General features: G+C 36.9%; 1 protein-coding gene across 5 annotated transcripts in view; it reads left to right on the plus strand.

The window, feature by feature from the left end:
- The window catches only part of LTBP1 (latent transforming growth factor beta binding protein 1), a 197,738-nt gene that overhangs the window by 77,066 nt on the left and 100,378 nt on the right, over positions 1 to 20,294 (plus strand). For all 5 annotated transcript variants that reach the window (XM_057415458.1, XM_057415455.1, XM_057415457.1 and 2 more), the window contains 2 exons: positions 14,745 to 14,969; positions 18,272 to 18,549. In XM_057415458.1, coding sequence (XP_057271441.1) covers positions 14,745 to 14,969; positions 18,272 to 18,549 — 503 coding nt within the window. The remainder of the gene's footprint in view (positions 1 to 14,744; positions 14,970 to 18,271; positions 18,550 to 20,294) is intronic.

Here is a 20,294-nt window from a genome sequence, read left to right on the forward strand (position 1 = left end):
GCCCACAGTAATGTCTGCCATAGCTATATTCCCTTTAACCCTGGCCCGCAAACTCTCTATTAACTGCTCACCTGTTCCCAGACAGAGTTCCATACTCTCCAGGCTATCCCTAACATAAAGCACAACTCCCCTCAAATTTTCAAATTGCTCAAATTTTCATAGAATCATAGAATGGTTTGGGTTGGAAGCGACCTTAAGGATCATCTAGTTCCAGCCCATCCTTTTATATTGCCTAATGGATGTTGGCACTTCCCTATTGGAATTTTGTGTCAAAAAAAATTTCCTGTTTTACCCTGCTGACTCTGTACAAGTGTTTTTTGGATAATTGAGGTTGTCCAGAAGTTTCCCATTATGTATAGACAGCAACTCCCAGGAAGCAGCATAAACATTCCTCTCAAATCTTATTTGGTCTTCTGTTGAAAGTAATTAAAGAAAGTTTGATCAATATATTTTAAAACAATATGTTATTCAAAAGGAGCTTAGTAAAAAGGCTCACTATGTAATTATTATTCTTGCAGAATTTCCTGTATAAGGGTCTAGGAGCATAATTATTTAGAGCTATGAAAATGTAAAGCAATTACTTTACAAAACATTAATAGAATCTTAGAATTTTGTTCAGGCATACATGATCATGAATTTCTGTCAGTACTATTGAAGTTAGCATTGCTTTTTGTTATTGCATTTTATTTTGATTATATTTATAATCTTTTTTTTTAAATGGCAATGACCTGTAAGCGAGCCAGCACATTTTTATCCGTAGTTACTGAATGACAGGAAATCTAAGAGCAGTGAATGGCCTTTTCTTTCTGCAAGTTACTGTGTAATGAGAGACTATGACATTTGAGGAAGATTTTTCTTTATTGCATGGTATGAAAGGCATTGGTTGTAAATAATATTGGAGGGCAGATTTGATGACATGTGAAGACATATAAAAGACCAACAGCTTGTAGAAGTGTTTGTGTAGATTTATGAGCTTTACAGAATCTCCTGGCAGCTTGTGAGGTGTACACTTCATTTTTCTACCCCTCATATTTTACTCTTTGTTGTGCTGGGTTTAGTAAGAGTTGCCAGAATGGCAACATGTTAGAAGTGATTCTTTATTCTCTACTATGAAGTTGTTTTTACTACTTGGTGATGTTAGTCTGATCTGTGTAATATGTGCCCCAACAAAACATTTTTCATACGGCTTCAGCTGAGACTTAGCAGATATACATGTAGCTTCTCCAATGAAATATTTAAAATAATTGATAACAAATGTTATGCAGAGATTTTTTTAATTCCTTTTGTAACATAAGTGAGGAGAATTAATACATTTTAAATGCTTTGTCAGATATCCGAACTGATGAGCTTATTTTAGGAATAACCACTTAGCTCAATAACAGCATATGATAATTCATAATCTCTTTTCAGTAGCGTATTCTCTGTGGGTGAGAGAAGTGTTACTTTGAACTATTCTCGGGTTTTGCACTTGAACTTGCCATGGTGTCGTCCTTTTCTGAAGTAGTTATGATGAAAGAGCCATACCAGTTTAGTCCTTTGCTGTCTCTTTGGTGGCTACCTTGTAGCCTTATTTGGTAAAAGTTTTGGTTCTACTCCTGCTGCAGTAGTTACCATTTATGCGTTGTCAGGCTTTATTGTTTTATGCTTTTTTCTTTTCTTTTTCTTTTTTTTTTTTCCCCTGCCATGAAGTATTTTTTCTTTTAACAGACACTGGCAGGAATTTGAAAATTTCAGAATTCTCAAACAACTTGGTTAAAAGATTAACTTTTCAAATTTTCTGCAGCAGTTGTCAAGGAAGCTGATCAGTCTGTCAGAGTGTCTCTCCCAGGTAAAAATAAATAAAGAAATAGAAGCTTCAGGGCGTGAGAGTTTATTCACTGCTTTAGCTGGTAATTTGAAATTTAGTCTGTATTAACTGATGACAATGCTTGAAATACTTATTCATGCATCAGCACTGTAATAGCTGTAGCAAACTGAAGGCCGAGTATTTTTTCTCAGACACTGGACTGAATGGATGAAGTAAAAAGAAGGGCAAAATAACAGTGGAACTGCTCTAAGAATTGTTTGCATACTCTGTTTTATAGAAGGCAGTAGAAAAAAAGGCATTTTCCAGCCTGAAGAGCCAATGTAAAACAATTAGGGAGGAACCACTTATCATGAGCATCAATTTAACAGAAATAGTTTTTTTCCAATCTCCCTTTGTTGTATAAGGTAAATTGGAGCAGAGAGGAAAATGGGTTAATTTACTTACAATCCAGGTATTGTAGTGTAGGCCTTCATAATCTGAATCATTAGTGGTCTAAAATTCTACTCTGTAATGAAAATGTATCACTGCTGTTTGAGCAGTGCTCAGGGTCTTAATGCATTTTGAATCACTGGCCACCTATACTCACATTATAAAGAAAAATTGTATCTTAAGGATTTTGTTGTTGATATCCACATCTGTTGAGAAGGAATGCTTTCTGTCCCCCATGTGTTTATCAGTACTTGTCATCAACAAATAGTTCTGGTTTCTACCATACAGCTTAAGCATCTGTGAGCTCTTTCTTCATAACCTTAAAATAATTATTCAAATTTGGCATTTTCCAGTCTGAGTCTAACAGAGGCCAGATGCTAATTTAAAGAAAATGGATTGTTCAGCCAGATGATTTTAACAAGGCTAAACTTAGAAAAGCCAGTTAGCAACTCATTTCCACTCTCTTATTCACCTTAAGGACTTCAGACTATCACTGTGAAGCAAAAGTCCATCTGCTCTCAGAGCATTCATCTGACCGTATATTATAGCAAACACAGTTTTTGGATGTGCAGTCATAGGAAAAACCACAAATGGAAGTGGTACAAAATCCACACCTGCAGCCATTCAAAGCCACATGGAGTATGTTCCCTCAAAGCGAAAACAGAACGTAAAGTTAAAATGCATAATGCTTTATTGCAGTGTATATGGTTTTAATTTATAGGGACTAGTTTATGTACATCTGACTTGAAGTACTGTGAAAAAAGAACTAAGAGAGCATTTATTTGAATGATTACATTGTTGCGTATTCAAATAAACACACTACCTTGTACAGCTATCATTTTATTATCGCTAAACCAAATGTCTTTGCACATACCTCACTGAAGATCAAGTATATGCCAACTTTGGCTTAAAAAAGAAGAAAGTTGCCTTTGAATTATGCAAACACAGAAGAGTCTGACAAATTTCTTTGCTGTTTAAAATATGGCACTTATGGATAGATTTCTTTAGCAAATGGCTTTGTATTTAATGTGTCCTTTTGAACACCACACAACCAGAAGGAAGCAAGCAGCTATTGCTGCTCTACTGATTGCAGTCTTTCCTCATTCAGCCCCTCTACTGTCTATTTTGGTTTTGTTTATTCTGCTCCAGATAATTGCCCTGTATCTGCACAGTGTAGCCTGTATAGCTTTTCACCTATCCATTCCATCTATAATTAGTTCTTAGATTTGAGTATCACTGTAATTGAGAGGCCTGTTTTGTAATGTAGAGACACAGAACTCACAGAGAACATGAACTATATCTTCCTTACGCATACATTTAAATTCTGTAGATTTTTAATCTATCCATTAAAAAAACCCTGAATTCTTAAAAGGGAACTGTGAACTCTCAACAAGGGATTTACTTCACAAATGTGAAGCAAGTTAGTCTGTGAGAATTGTAAACTTTGGAGGTTTTTTTTTGTGTGGTTGGTTTTTTGTGTGGTTTTTGTGTGTGTGTGTGGTTTTTTGTTTTGTTTTTTTGTTGTTGTTTTGGGGGGGGGGGGGGGGGGGGGGTATTTTTACAAACCTCGTACAAAGTCTAGAGGGATTCCAGTTGAGAACAGAAGGAAAACTGTGTATTTGCTGCTTGCAAAGGATGATTTTAATGAGGTTGTGGTCAGATTTTAAGAAACCCAGTCACAGAGAGTGTTTCTTATCTGTATTTTATTCAGCTGAATACTTTGTTAATTTGTCATGTTGGTTGAGTTTTAAGTTTAATTTAAAGATTATAAGATGAGCTATGGAAGTAAAAATTTTTTGATATTATTCAGATACTTCAACTTTCAACAACTTTTCATGTCATAATTTAGGAACGTGAGCTCTTCAGCTTTTCCCTGAGAGGGACTGCCTCTGTCCATGGATTGTAGAGAGCACACACTTCCAATATATGTATATTTATTTATCAATTATGTGTGCTACTGTATATATTGTATATATATGTGTGGTTTATAACACATACATAAAATGGAAATTAAAAATGGATCAGATAAAGTAACCACAAAAATTATTTATTGATGGTACAAAACATATTTCTTTCAAGCATCCCAGTAGGTTGCCTTGCACACCACCTGGGCTGAGCAAACCCTGCTTTGGAGACCAGTGGAGAAGTTCAGCTTCATGACTTAAGCTGTAATATTACCTTTCTGCATATGCAATGTGTCCAACCATGTCCCTCTTATTTATTATTTTATTATATTAAATTCAGCCTATTATGTTAGGTGCTATGTATATATCTAGGTGCTAACGTACCTGTTTTCAGTCTAATTGGAAGATATATAAGTCCAAGAATGCCTGGTGGGAAAATAGGGGCAAAGGGATTTTTTTTGTACCTTTCAGCACACAGGGTCAGGTACAGCTGCAGCGTGAAGCTTGTCAATGGGGTTGTACATAGCTCAGGGGAGTTGGGTGCACGGTTTAATTACTTGGAACTGGACGTGACCAGTCAGAATGCTGACTATGTTTTACCTTCACACACCTTGTGCAACAGTTTATGCAGCTGTTATGTATTGTTAAAAGAACCACAATGAGAAGTATTGAAATGGTATGGTTTTTAGTGGCTTTCCAATTGTACATTCTCTGCAGAGTAACCTTTATCCTTCCTACTCACTAGCACTGACTCTGCTCCTTTCCTCCTTCAGAACTCCAGGGTTTGAGCCTCTTGCTTTTTGCTGGTCTCCTATGATCTAATTTATTACTCAAACTCTGAATAATATCCTTCCCAATATATTTATATTGTGTCACCTCTTCAAGGTCAACTCCCTTGAAAACTTTCCAATTTCTTGTGATGTAGCCAGTGCCAGAAAATCTTAGATAGCTAATGTTTTTTAACTAGTCCAGGGAAGTCTGGATTATGAGCTATTATTTGTATGTTAATGGGTATCCACTTGAAAGAGTCTATTCCTACTTTATCCTTCTCATAAACTTTTTCACACAAAAATGAGCACTGTGGTTACGTTAATCAGAGAGGAGTCTCCTGATACTTGGAAATGATGGAAATTTTTTTTAATGACTACAGTTTTTGTGTCTCTTCTTTTTTCTGTTCTAAACATAATTTTGTAATTGGAGGATGTCTTGTGGTATGGGATGCAGTGGATTGGTGTTCATAGACCCTTTGGATCTAAGGTTGGGGGGTTCATCCCACTCACCAAATCTTACTGAGGTGCCTGAGTCAGGACCTGAGTTGGTGATGAGAGACACCTTCATGGCAGGTTGGCTTATGGATGGCCTGAATGGCCTGCTGGGTGAGCCTCTCTTTATTGAAAATAGTGAGAAACCTCAAGAAACAACACACCTAACTTAGCTCAAGAAGGCACAAAATATTAAATGGGATGAATGTTAGCTTAAATACCTGTCATTCTGTTAGTTAAATGAATGTTATTCAGAAATGGTAAGGATGCTGATATACCTGGCCAGTGTCAGCTTTGCTGCTTTTGTGGTCTTCAGGACCGTTGCGTAACAAAGGCATGACCAATTGCTAACATGTTTCTTGGGACATTTTGCCATTTTGTCTGATGGTTATCAAGTAGTGTGATGTTTTAAAGGTCTGTTTCTCTAAAATTCAGCTTTGTCCTGTATGATCTGAACCTGCTTCCCAGCCTTCAGTATCAGGATCTCCCATAGCTGACACTGTAGTCTCCATTAAAGAATGATACCTCACCACTTATAACGCTTTCATAATGAAAAACCTGATGTCTAGTAGGACAAGCATGTAGACTGCAGCAGCTTAAATGTCAGCATCTGTGGATGAGGTGCATGTTGAAACTTACATTCCAGGCAGTGGAGATCTAGAAATTTGTTCAACTCTAATACAGACACAGAAAACTAAGGCAGTACCTACATGATTCTGGTTTTCCTTGGATGGTATCTCACAGCTTTCCATCCTCATGGACAGCATCCCTTACCCTTTTTCCATAACTAGACAGTTTTTTCTTTTCTAGTCTATACCTGATTTGTTAGTTACTGCATAATTTATGGCGAGTTGATACCGCCATTAGGCGATGCTAATCACTGGGCAACCTTTCAGCAGCTCACACAAAGCTCAATTGCTCATGGAGATAACGATCAACTAAGAAGCTGAGAGTACAGTCTCAGCTAAGAGAATGAATTTTAAATGGCAGGTTTCCTGTTGGGAGATATGAAAATGTAAAATGCCTTAAGATGTGGGTAATCTGATCTTGTGATGCTGACTTCTACTTGTCTTCCTTGGTAACTGCCATGTAGTGCTGCACTAAGTAGCATTACAGACAATCATCTAATTAGGCTTTAAGGTATTATGTGATTTGTTAAAGCTTGGTGTTGATAGTGATACATGGAGGAGTTTGAGAAGAACTAGTGAAATGCTTTTTCATTTTAAAAGATACAACTTCCAGAATTGTGAGAACAACAGTAAAGATTAGCTAGATTGCATTCTAGCAGTGAGTCTTTCTTTATTAGTGTTTTCTGTTTGTTACAAGTGTATTTTTCTACATCTGCAATAGAATAAAAAAAAACCAATAACCCACAAACAAACAAAAACAAAAAGCCCCACACTGCTGTAATACCTGGTTTTGGAACTACGTTTTCAACATGCATAGTGCAAAAAAAAAATCATATTTGTCTATGGAAAAGTGTAGGAAGTTTATTTTATGAAGTGGTATGACTGCAGCCTGAAAATGGTCATGGCTGCAACAGATGTATCAGTAAGGTTTTTCTTTACAAATGTAAACATACGCCAGCAGAACTGATAAATCATCAAATTTGCCTTAGACATGGTAACAGCTATTGGGCTTCTTTAGTGCAATGTCTCTTTTTTTAAATTATTAATATGGGCAACCTGGCATTTCATAGAGTAGGGAGAGTGACTGAAAGAGAGGACTGTTCAGGAATTTCTTTCTTTATTTCTGTTGAGAGGAAGACTTCTTCTAGAGCAAGTGCAATTCCCCAAGATTCTTGGCAGCATATTTTCAAGTGTAAAATAATGCCTGTCCAGATAGCTTTAGTGACTACTACTTGCTCTTCTACTCAGTGATTCTTAACTCTACTGAGTTCAGTTGTGAGACTAGATTCAAACTAGTAACAGTGCTTTGAATCCAGTCCTCAAAAATACTCATGTTTTTCTCTAAGTCTTCGTATAAGATTTTTCTTCAGTAAGGATACTTTGACAAGCAAAAATTTAAAGTAGAATTGATTAGGAATAAACAGGGTAGAAAAGTGTGAAAAGATTTGAATTACTTTTGTAAGTGTTCAGTTATGATTCGGCAAGGAACAAGAAAGGCACCAACCTGCATGTCCTTGGAAACTGGCAAAAAAATGCTGTGTTAAACCATCAGCAGGAGACGGAGGCTAAAACTCTTCCTCTTAGTTGTTCTGCCTGAATTCCTCACTCTGAAATAATGCGTATTCTATCTCTTCTGCCATTATATGGTAGAGCTAGTGTTGCATTTCTAGGTCAGTTTGCCTTCTCCCAAGAGCAATCAGTTTTAAAAGCCCCATGTTTAGAAGTTTCGGGTGCTCTTGGCAGGAAAAAAAAATTAAAAATATCCAAAGACTCGTGTATTCTTGTCAGTAGTTTCTGGATAAAGAAGTAGTTTTTTATTAAAGGAACGTGTGTACATCTGTATGTGGCATTTACACAGATCTCCTTACTCTGGGATTTTTGGAGGCAACCTGCTGCTTTGGACCTCTTCACAGAGTCAAATGTGGTTGCAGCTGGGTTAGAGTGGCATGAAGACAGTTGTGGTCACTTGAATGTGATTCATTTTCTTGCTCAAGAATGCCTTATTAGTTGAGTTCATACTTGACCTCTGATGTTTGCTTATATCTTTAATGTCAACAGTCTTAAAGTGTCATAATGCACTCAACTGCAAACCAACAAAATGACCCCTGTAATGCAGCTTAGCGTTAATATTGTTTTGTGGGAGAAAGAGGTGCTCTTCAGTTACTAGATATAATTCCCAAGAAATATTATCATTTTGCATTTATCCCTGGTGTTGTGGGTTGTTTTTTTTTTTAAATCGCTTCAGCAGTGCAAATGTAAGAAAATAATTTTACCTACAGAAAACAACATTTATATGCAAAAAGTTTGTACTTGGGAAGTGTTAAATTTGTTTCACGACTGTTCTTTGTGCTACCTCTTGATTTTCCTTGAGGCCTCTGTTTTGCGGGTTTTTTAATTCTCCAGAAAACGTGCATGATCCAGACAGGAATAACACCACAAAGCTTGTTTATTTTGGCAATAAATTGGTTTCCTTGTCTGGATAAACAGCAGTACTCTGGATCCCATTCCCAAGTGGCAGTGCATTACTTTGTTAAAGATCCTTTGGTAATAATAGCTTAAAAATATAGGACAATTTGCAATGAAGTCAGTGATCATGTTAGTTCACAATAGTTGAGAACCCAGTTTAGCAGCTGCATGTTCATATTTTTTCTTACCGTAACATTAGGTTTGAGGTAGGTTGCTGTTTGAAATATTTTCCTTCAATATTGCAGATCTTATTTCTTTCCAGAGGAAAACATCTGAATTGTCTTCAGTATCACACTCAGCCTTTTAGGATGATTTCTATTAAAGTATTACAGCATTCAGAGGAGAAATTGTTTGATAAGATCCTTGTTATAATAGTTACACATCTACTGATAAGCAGTGTGAAGGTGACAGTATAAGGGAGCACATTAAATAGAGTTCCTTTTTATCATTTTCTACTCGGAAGTCTGGCATAATGAAAAATGCCACCTTGAATGGCATAAAGCATATATTTTTCCCCCACTTCTGAATATTTCTAATTGTTTTATTTCTTGCTCATTGAACAAATGTGAATGTTAATGCACCCACTGAAGTGACTACTGTATTTTTTTGTGAAATTTAACGTGGGAGTTCATATGCAAAGAAACATACATAATAGCTTTGCATATATTATGTTGGTGATAGTTGTAAGCACAGAAGAACAGAATAAGGAGAAACAAAACCCTAGGAGTATAAAACCAAACTAGATTTTGGTGCTTCTATTCATCGTGCTACTCATCAAGTCTGATAAAAACAGCCTGCAGTAATAAGGGAATGTACCTTGAAGTAATGATGTTTGAAGTATGCCACTTACCTATGGTGTTCTGTTGTCTACTAATTTACAATTTTCAATGTAAAAATGTTGCATGTTTAAATTCATGGTATTTTGGGGAAATTTGTATTTGTGTAAGCCAACTTAGGGCTAGTTAAACTAGCAATAAACCAAATGAAGCTATTTATTAGAGAGATTTCTGTATGACAGCTGTTTCATTGTATTTTTTTTACTTTGTATCTTTTTGGTGTACCCAGCTGCGGAAGTGTGCACTCTTGTTCTATCCACATTTCCTGTACTGATTTTCCAAACCCACTTCTATATATCTTTCAAAATATATTTGCACGTTATTATGCATACTACAGGGGATTCGTCTACCAGAGTTCTTAAGCCATTGTTTGTGCACAGAGTAGCATTCAACAAAGGAAACCAGAGGAGACCCTTAAAACGTTTTTCCTTTCTTGTTGAATACTAGAAATATCATTTTAAAAGTGCTGTGATGGGAAGCTCATCCCCCTTCAATACTGCCATTTGTCACCCACCATGACTGCTCTCTCAGAGGTAGCAGAGACTAGCCATTTCTAGAGGATTGCTTATGTTTGGAACCAAGCCTGGTGCTGTCCTCGCAGTTTGGATCAGGGAATAGCAGTTGTAGGCAGCGAGGGATTTGTGGGTGGTAACTAGGTTATACACATGAGCAGGGCATCACTTTTCTGTTTTCAGTGGTGAGCAGAAAAGGGCGTTTTTCGTCTGCTGCTGGAGCTCTTGCCCTCAGATTCACTTTAAAAATTGTGTTTGGTTGTTGGGATAGAATGTTTCTCTTTAGATTTGTCGAAATACAGTGTTGCATATGGCAGTGCTTCCCTTCAGTAAATGGCCTCTCTTTCCTGTGGAAAAACATTTGGTGGAGCTGTGTGCTAGTCCCTGTGCTTTCTGTGTGCTTAGTAACAGCGTGGATGAAAGATGCCCAACAGCTGTGGGGCATGTAGTAATGCTGGGTAACTGTGTAGTACTTGGAAACAAAATTAATGTGCTGATTTGTGATGTATCCAGTAGAAATATTGTAATCTATTGAGCAGTTTAAGGTTTTCCTTAGCCTGTTGATGTAATTGAATAGTTGATAGCATGTAGGTAGAAAAGGCAAAAAGTGGTGAGGGAAAATGAGACAAAGTTGCATGTGCCCTGAGGTGTAAAAGAAAAGGAATATGGAAAGTCAGATTGAAGTACATTTCAAAACCAGTCAACGCTAGTTATACGAAAGGAGTTTCCATCCATCCAAAGGATTTGTTTGGATAAGTGTGGGCTAATTTTTAAGGATTAGGAGGGTTTAGGTGCTTGGAAATTTTGTTGCACATTATTTTGATTAAATGAAAACATTTGGGCTTGATTATATTAATCTGAAGCTGTTCAAGGTTATTTGTGTACCTTGAAAACAAATTAGATGATGTAATTACATGGACAAACTGAATATCAGTGGTTTCCCAGTTTCTTTGTTGATGATTTCAGGCCCTGTTCTGTTTCCAACTAATAGCCATGGCTCCTTTATCAGGATTCATGTTGCAAACATTCTTCTTTTAATATGCATTCAGCCTTTTAGAGACTCCCAGTGGAAACATCTCAACACACCTTCTCTGTTTGACTCAATTTGAATAGTGATACCCACCAAGCTGTCGCAGGCTGGGGGGAATTAAGGCCTTTGGATGCCAGAGAAATCAGGGTTTGTTATTACCAATTAATTACCCAAGGATAACAAAAATGCTTAGTGTGTTTGTAATCATTTAAACCTGTCCCTACATTTCTAAAGGCTATATATTCATTCAATAAAGATATTGTTAAATTTTGTCCAATCACATGTTGCCTGATCCTTAAGAGACAATTGAGAGACTTGGCTTATGGCAGACATAAGTGACAAATATGTTGCCTTTCTTAGCTCCATTAATATTTTATTTTGTTTGTGAGATATACCCATGTGTTATCTGAAATTTCTTGTAATCTTGTACGTGCCTATCTCCACATTCTCATCAGACTCTGAGCAGCGACAGGGTTTCACATCCTGATGGATATTTTTATCTTTTTCTCCCATTTTCAGAGGTAACAGCAATAGGCTAGTGAGAATCAAGCTCCAGTGTGCCCTTTGTCTGAATGCCAGTTGTGAACATACAACAGCTGGGCAATCCAGTATCTTCTGATGGTCCCTCCCAGCACTTGGGTCTGGTTTTTGTTGGGAATGTCCCCTATGCCTCTGGCAGTGTTCAGCCATTCTGTTTAAGTTCTTTAACCTCAATGACAAAACAGAACAAATCAAGAAACTTTCATCAGAAGCTGAGCTGTTCAAACATACCCTGGCTTTGTATCCTGTTCCTATCTTAAGTGGTCCTTTCCCCAGGGCTTTTTGATCTTTATTAACCTGAGATTCCCACAGCCTTGTTGAGGAAATGTAGTGTTTCCTTCCTCTGCCTTTTTGGAGGCTTACCTCCCTTCAGTTTGCATTTCTCAAATGGTCTGTGTGTAATTCCATCTCTGAAGTGTGTGCCTGTGTCATAATCAAATGTAGCCCTTTCTCCTGGCTATAAACTACATGAGGAAACACCGCAATTAGTGTGTGCATGTTTATTATTTAAAATTATCAGATAGTTTTTCAGTGTTTCTTCTTTTTCTAAAAGTTCTCATAATATTTACCATTTGAGATTATCAAGGTTTCAGTTTAGCCTGGTGATCATATCCTATTTCTTTTTACACAGCTGACTGTAACTTACAATTGTATGTTTCAGAATATTTTGTTACAGAATTTTATATTCTCAGGATAGATTTAATATATTCTTATTCAAAGTTCATTCCCCATACATTAGGCCAAACCTTTAAGAGATGTAAATCAATATAACAGTTCAGTTGACTGAGTGATTTTCATCATGTGATGATGTGGGCAGCTTGGAATTTTTATTTTCTGGTTTATGTAAATACTGAGACACTGAATTTTTTACCTCATACTAGACCTTTCAGTGGCATTTGTTTGGATTTATTTGCACAAGTTATTTGTGTGAATATCCATGGCAAAGTTATGAAAAGGGACATGAATTAACTCTTTTCTATCAGTATTTTACCTTCCCCCCCCCCCCCTTTTTTTTTAGCACTTTTAGTATTTTTTGCTTGAAAACAAAAGCTTTTCAGATGCCCATTCATTACCCAGTGGACTCCTGCAGGAGAGGAAGGCCTGAAGACCATCCTTTAATGCAGAGATATGCATGTGACATGGCCTTCCAGGCACCCACTGATTTACAGAAACAGGAGTTTGGAAGAAATTAATGTATTTTGGTGGAGATACTGGGTATATTAATACTGTTTAAAAGCTGGATTTTGCATGTTACCTGGTTGCCTTGAGTCCAGGAAGGTTGGGAAGAAGACCTGTAACATAGGCTTCTTGTACTCAAGGCATCCCTCAGTGAGACTGTTTTTATTTGCCTTTGTTTCACTGTACTTCTTTAAAACACCAAATTGCTGTCCCCTTAATGCTGCTTTAAACTGTTTTATTGTGTGATGTTACTTTTGCAGGAAAATCACCTTAGCTTTCAACCTTGCTCAGGCAGATCTCTACAAGTACCTGAACTACTTTGTTGTTGCCATTGCAGTGAACCTCCTCATTTATGGCTGCTCAGGGAGAAATGGTACCCGTGAGAAACAAGTAGCTGTCAGGCTTTGATTACTGCTGGGATCAAAAATCCTTCATTTTGCCCTAAAGTAACAGCCACTCTTTAAGGATGTCTTCTATTCATTCAGGTGAAATTCCAACAGCACTGGTACCCAGGAAAGTGAAGCCTGCACTGATGGTGGCAGCCTTCCAAAGTCAACTAGGCCTTTTAGCAGAGTGCTACAGCTTGAAGTACTTTCAGTCAGTTTATATGAAATGAAAATATGAGATAAGAAAAATATTAAATATACATCTGTAGAACAGAGTGGAAGAACAAATCTGGCTGTTTACGTTTGTATGTAGACCTATCTGGCAACGGGGCATTGCTGTTCCAGACCCTGTCAATACAATATGAGGGTGCTCTGTGACAAGCTGGGCTGATTGTGCTGTTTCTTGAGTACTCTTTTTGGGCCAAATGAATTACGCAGCTGGGTTGGAGCTCTTTGCGCTGCTGAATGCCTTACTTTGTCTTCTTGCAACACGCAACACAAGGGTACCTTTACCAGTACTGACGTTTTACGTTACTAATAATGGCAATAGGCTGTGGTTGTCCAGAGATTACTCTACTTGGAATAGTAAGTACTAGGTTCCCAATTAGGTTGCATTCTCCCCAGTTGCTCATTTTTATTGTAATTCGGTATAGACTGAGCAAGAAGTCCAGCAAAAGGCCATAATTACAGCAAAGTCTAGATTTTTATTTATTTATTTTTAGTCTGAATCTTATCCTAGAGCTGACAAATGGACACCTTGTGGTATTTCTGAAGAATTCTTTGGTTTCTCAAAAAATTACCTTAGTTTGTCTTGCACAAAAACTCAGTGTTTTTTCTGTTGTTTTTCCATCATTTAGTTCTTCAAAATGTTGACAGCTCAGCTAGATTATGGTTGATTATAAAGTCTCACGTTGTATTTTTAGAAAGTGCTGAACCATGCCTTATTACTGTCTGTAGCAGACTTAAGAAATGTTTTCATTTGATGTTGACATTTTTCATGTTTCACTTGATCATTTATATTGTTGTAATATGCAAGTACTAGCTGGTACAGAAGTAATTACCCTTGTCTTTATATTGCAGTTAAAATATTTTAATACTTTGGAATTTGTCTCTGAAATAATTTGAGTAGAATCAATATTTTTATTATCTGTGTGGGTGGGTATACAAATTAACTTGTTTTATTGGAGAGATAAATGTTAAGCAAAAATCTGGATACTCAGTATGATATGGTTTTCCAGAGTACAACCAAAACTTAAAGTGAAAATGGAAAATTTATCCTTAGTATTGTCTACTTCTTGGTGAGTTTTTGCACAGTCTTCCAGGGAAGTGTAGATGGTCCAGGATTTTTGAAAACGGACTAAATAAAAATACCTGTACAAAACTGTGATTAAGATGTGCAGCCAAGCAATACATTAATTTAACATCTTGCTTAATAGCCTAATGAACTAAAATAGCCAGAATTTCTAAGGGGAGAATGTGCTTAGCATGATTGTCATGGAGAGAAGATGCAAAATAAGCAGAGGTCAAAAGGAGGGTTTGTCATTGGAAGAAGGTGTGAACAGGCAGATCACAAGGAGGGGAAGGGAAGTGGTTCTACCACAAGGCAATTAAAAGCACATGTCAGATGGATATTCATTCCTCAGATGGTCTAGGAATTAAGGGCCCAGCCCTACTCATTTTATACTCAACTTGTGTGTGATATGTGGTCAGGTAATACTAAAGCTGAAGTCATTAACAAAATTTTTATTTCTTTTTTAATTTCAGTTATTTGCCACCTTCCGTGCATGAATGGAGGCCAGTGTAGCTCTAGAGATAAATGCCAGTGCCCTCCTAATTATACCGGTAAACTCTGTCAGATCCCTGTACAGACTGCCAATGCTCAAAAACTCTACCATCACCCACAACAAGTGAACAAGGCTGTAGGATCACAAATTATCCACTCTACTCATACTCTACCCCTGACGATGTCTGGACAGCAAGGTGTTAAAGGTAACATTTTTCTTGATAGACATTTTTACCTTTAGAGTTGACTTTATTAATTTTATGAATATTATTTAATTAATTTTATCTTAGGTATCCAACCAGTAAAGACAATGATCTGTCTACCTAGTGTGAATCTTGACACACAACTTAAGTCATGAGCTCACCAGAATGACTAGAAAGTATTTTGCTTAATGGCTGAAATAATAAGCAATAACAGTGCTATTGAAAAGAGTTTATAGGTAAACTTAATTTGCTTTCAGTGGAATCTAATGCAGATTACAGAGCCTAAGGATAATGCAGGGGCCTTCTTCAAGGAGTTCAGGCATGTTCAAAAAGAGGATGATTCTGGCTGAACAGAGTCCATAAATTGCAGTATACCTAGATAGAAAGTAGCATGTAGTTTTTTGATTTCTAGTGGAGGGAAGTGAAAATGCTTTTCAACATAACAGAATTTAAATCAATGTAAAAGTAAAACTACCATCCATGTTTATTTTTGTTGTATCACTTGGTAGAGTCTATAAGTTAGTTTTATGGTGAACTTTTTAGTGTAGGTAGGCCATGATATGATTCAATTAAATAGAACATTCTTTCCAGGTCATATAACAATATCATATAAAAACGGTAGGGATTTCCTACTGCTAATGCTGTGAAGGAGGCAGAGCATCAGAAACAGGAAAAGCTGTAATGTTAATCACATTTTGTCCAGGCAAATAATGTTTGTTTGAATTGCCAGATTGCTTTTTCTTTCTTGTCAAGGGTGTTTTTACAATTACCTCTCCAAGATTGTTGCCTCTGAGTGAAAACAAAATATATGGGGGAAAGATGTGAGGAGGCTCAGTTGTTGGCAACTAGTGGCTGAATAACTTTGCAAAAAGAGGCCAAACTATCTGTGTGTTTGTGATAAAATGTAATCTAATGTAGTATTTCTGTTTCCAGAAAGGGACATAGCTGTGAAGGAAGTGTTGACAGTATTCTCCTAGAAACACAATATTTTATAAACGTTTTTAAATATCTGCTCCATCTGTTCAATGGATTTGTTCTCTAGGGACTGCTACACAGTCCACTGGGAAATATTTTCCGCTGACTTGATGGAGTATTAGTCCCTAAAGCTACCCAGAACTTTTCTGATTCTAAAAGACAAAAAAAATGGGAGGAGAGGGAAAGGAGAATGGAATTTATAATTACCTAGACACTTAGCAAAGCAGCAATTTATTTCTGTGTCTCTTTCATTCCTGAACAAATTATTTTAGACAATATGGTGGACCATAAAATAATTTTAAGACACAGGGTTTTTTTCAGATTTGGAGGTGCTGTCTTAAAACACACAAAAGACTTCTCATTGCTGAAGAGTCTGACCTCTTAAATATTTTTTTTTTCCTGGCCCTCAAGTCCTCATCAGAACCATCAGCAGTCAGAATGCCTTTTCTTCTCTTTACATGCCCAAATGCAGATGTTGGATTGTTGACAGAGGAATGTTTCTTTTCTTCTTTCAAGGAAAGAATAAAACATTTTATCCTGAAATGGCTGGCAGAAATAAAAAATAATCAGCACATCTAGGCAATGATCCAAGACCTGGAGAGGATCGTGGTAATAATACTACATGGGAGGAACCAGCCTAAATTTGATGTTTTAAGCATCTGAACATCTCCAGGTGGATTAATGGATTAAAGCAGTGCATTTCAGAGATTTCTTTTGAGGGCTAATATATTTTGTAGATTTATCAGCTGGATGGAGAAACTAGTTGAAGAGATCTATCTTCATACATAAAAATGTATGTTAGTAGTTACATTGGGGTGAGTTTTGTTCTTTTCACAGCCAGACTATGCAAAACCAGTCTAATAGCGTAAGAAGGGCTTTATGGCTGCTCCTTGTAACACCAGACCTTTCCTTGTGAGTGTACCTGTAACAGAACTCATGCAGCATAAGTTTTGCTTGAAGGTTGTTTTCTGATACAGGCAAGATCTGAAGAGCTGTTAGGGCTCTGCTGCCACGTTTTGCTGACTTTCTGCTACTTTATTGCTGATGTTTCATCTGCAATATGTTTTTCATATTTTCATAAATGAAACAATGCAAGGCAGAGTAAAAATAGGTTTGTTTCTTTTAAGGAATTCCTGTGTGAGACTGATTAATACTAAAAATGTTCCTAGAGAAATAAAAGTAATATGAAAATCAAAAGCTATCTCTACAAAATTATGTAATTTTAAAACACCTAAATAAATGAAATACACTTCCTTGGAAGTGGAGCTGTGAGGTTGAAATAAGAACTGAAAATCAAGTTCCTAAGAAGCCCAGTCAAGTTCCAAAGAGCAGTCTGGCCTCCTGGACTCAAGGACACGATTCAGAAGACTCAACAATCCCGTATGTGTTGTAGGAAAAGTATGTCAGATGATAATTTTTGGTTCTTGATGTTTGGAAGGGCTGTTAGGTCTAATGGATTGGCTGGCCTCAAGTAGTCTGTGCAGTACATGCTGACCAGATAGACCCAGTCAGACAAAGTAAATGCTAACTGTTACGCAACTTACAAACTATAGAACTTTGTACACATCTCTCCTGTCTGTTCCCTCTCCCCTGTCAGTAATTTAAGTTACATGTTTAAAGGGCATCCAATGAAAAGAGTCTTGAGGGCCAGAAACAGTTCTGTGCACATTATATTGACAGGAGGGTCTCAGTCTATATACCCAGACTTAAAACTACAACTGTATTTAAAACCAGAAGTATCTGAAAAACATTTCCTCCCTCTTTATGTGCCAAATCCTGAATTCAAAGTTCAGCAAAGGGAGTGGTGATTTTAGATGGTTGAGTTGCTGGCAACTCTTTCAGGGGCAAACTCGGGACTTGGCAGGTATATAAAGGTGAAGAGATGAAATCTGAAGCTGTTTCTCTGTTCCAGAGAAAGATGATGGATCTGAAAAAGAAAATAAAGCTTACTATATATCCAAAAATAACCCAGTACAGTTTGAATTCTGGAACTTTGAATGGGATTCTTATTACACAGTATGACCACAAATATTAATGTCACACAAGCCAATTTGGACATCCGTGTTTGTGTAGCAGTCTTTACAGTCCTATAATGTCATTCTTTCCTGTGTGCAATTTTCATTTTCTTGCTTTGTTAATGAGTGTCTATGTGTTCTTTCATCCTTCCCTGTAACCCCTAAATTTGGATGTCATTTATATTTCACTCCCTTTATGGCACTCTGTAAAAATTCTGATGTACAAAAATAAATGTCTTAGAGGTGCCTAAAACACCTTTTTTGACATATTTTACTACCAATTTTTCTTATGTGTTTTTCCTTCAATTATTTTAGTGAAGTTCCCTCCTAACATAGTGAATATCCATGTGAAACATCCCCCTGAAGCCTCAGTTCAGATCCATCAAGTTTCAAGAATTGACAGCACATCAACAGGACAAAAAGCGAAAGTACCTCAGCCAGTACATCCACAGGTCTCTTACCAAGGTCTTCCGTATCAGAAGACCCAGAAAGGACATTCTGCTTACACAAATCAACAACCCATTCCTCATATGTTTCCTGTTTCAGTTAAAACTCAGCTTGGGCGCTGCTTCCAAGAGACTGTTGGGACCCAGGTAAGAAAATTGTGCTCAGGCTTTTGAGACAGGTAGTTTTAAAACAATATTATAGAGGAAGGAAAAATTTTCACTCATCCCTGGGAAAGGACACATTTGTTATTATTTTCCAAAAGAAAATGATTTTGAGGCTATAAAATTGTTACAAGACAGCATTGTTCTGAACATCCTTTTCCTTCAAGCTAGTATCCTTATTTTCTGTGGACTTGGATCCCTGATGTTCTGATTTTGGTTATTCTAGCCTATTCTTTGCTTCTCTATTTACAAGCTATTTCTGCAAATAAAAAACCACTACTTAAATCCTAGCTTTATCTTTCCTGATTGAGCAACTAAGGTTATACCATCTTCCGCACCTTGTACTGTCCTTTGGTTTAATGTTAATTTGTTTTTTTGCATGTGTATCTCAATAGCCAGTATTTTTCCAGGAGCTGCAGTTTGCATTGAAATTCCTATTCAACAACTTTGTATGTTTTACAGTATTGTAGGCTAATATTTTGAATCTGTTGAAATGTGACCATTGAATGGGATAAAAAAAACACCAGAAAAGCCAATGGAATGTTTGCTAGAGCAATAAAATCTTAGTTCAGTTTAAAGTAATATGTTCACATCAGTTTTTACGTTTGACTATTCAAAGTTGCACATCTTCCTTCAGCTCTTGAAAGCATTTTAATAAGTGACACAGCATTATCATCTTTGCATATCTGTGTAAATATAAAGAGAGAGGGGAAAAACTCGTATGTAAATAGATTGCTGAAAAGTTAGCAAGACCCTGTGATTTATTGCTTAGCACTGTGCTGAAATCTAATGTTTTGAGATCAATTTTTTTTTTGTTAGCTGAATGTGGGCCTCAGACTGAAATTTTTTGGGAGGTTTTAGAAAAATCATTTTTTTTTTTTTTTTTAGGGATGATGTTAAAGAATGAATATGCTGGTTTACTCAGGTTAAAAAAAATAATTTATGACTGTGAAGATTTGGTGAAGATTTGGATCATCTGTATGCTTTGAAGTAGAAGCTTAAATTTACTACAAAGATCAGTCTGCTTTTGGTCCTTCCAGTAACATGAACCCAAAGTTCGCTGATTTTCAAGCATCTGAAAATATTTTTCCAATATATTCCACAAATATTTGGATTTCACCTGCACCGAGCATGGTGAAATGCATCCCTGAAATGCATAACTGGAGCAAAATGTCCTTTACAAGTGTTCTAGCTGTCAGTGAATGCTGTGATGCCAAGCATTAGAATAGAAGGAAACTTCCTTGTGACTCCCAAGCAGCACTCATGCCCTGGAAATAAAAAAAAGGGTGGGGGAAGGGGAGGGTAGGGGAAGAAGAGACTTGACTCACAGGGGCATGGAGCTTTGGAGAGGATCGGTGATGGGGAACAGGAAGAAGCAGGATGCAGTCAGAAGCAGGGTGAGAGTAGGCAGGTGGCAGATCCCAAGATAGTGATAGCAGTTACCTTCTGAAACCTCATTCTGAAATCACAGTTTCTTCATCTGTCATCCTTTGCCAGCTCCAAAGAATAAATTTTTTTTTCTGGAAAATGTTTTCTCTTTTTCTCTTCCCCTTTCAGTGACTGGCTTCTCCAGGGTATTGTAGCATTCCTACTAGTGACATAATAAACTCTAGTCAGAAGTCAGTGGTGTGGAAGTAAAGATTCCAAAGTCTGTTTATTCTAGGTCACCACGTAAGGGTGTTTAAAAACTTAATTCTGAAAGAAATGCAATGGAAGATGTAGATTTTAAA

The sequence above is a fragment of the Pezoporus wallicus genome, unplaced genomic scaffold (genome assembly GCF_028554395.1).
Source record: "Pezoporus wallicus isolate ANWC-B61680 ecotype Strahan unplaced genomic scaffold, APGP_CSIRO_Pwel_v1 contig_5352, whole genome shotgun sequence".
NCBI lineage: Eukaryota > Metazoa > Chordata > Aves > Psittaciformes > Psittacidae > Pezoporus > Pezoporus wallicus.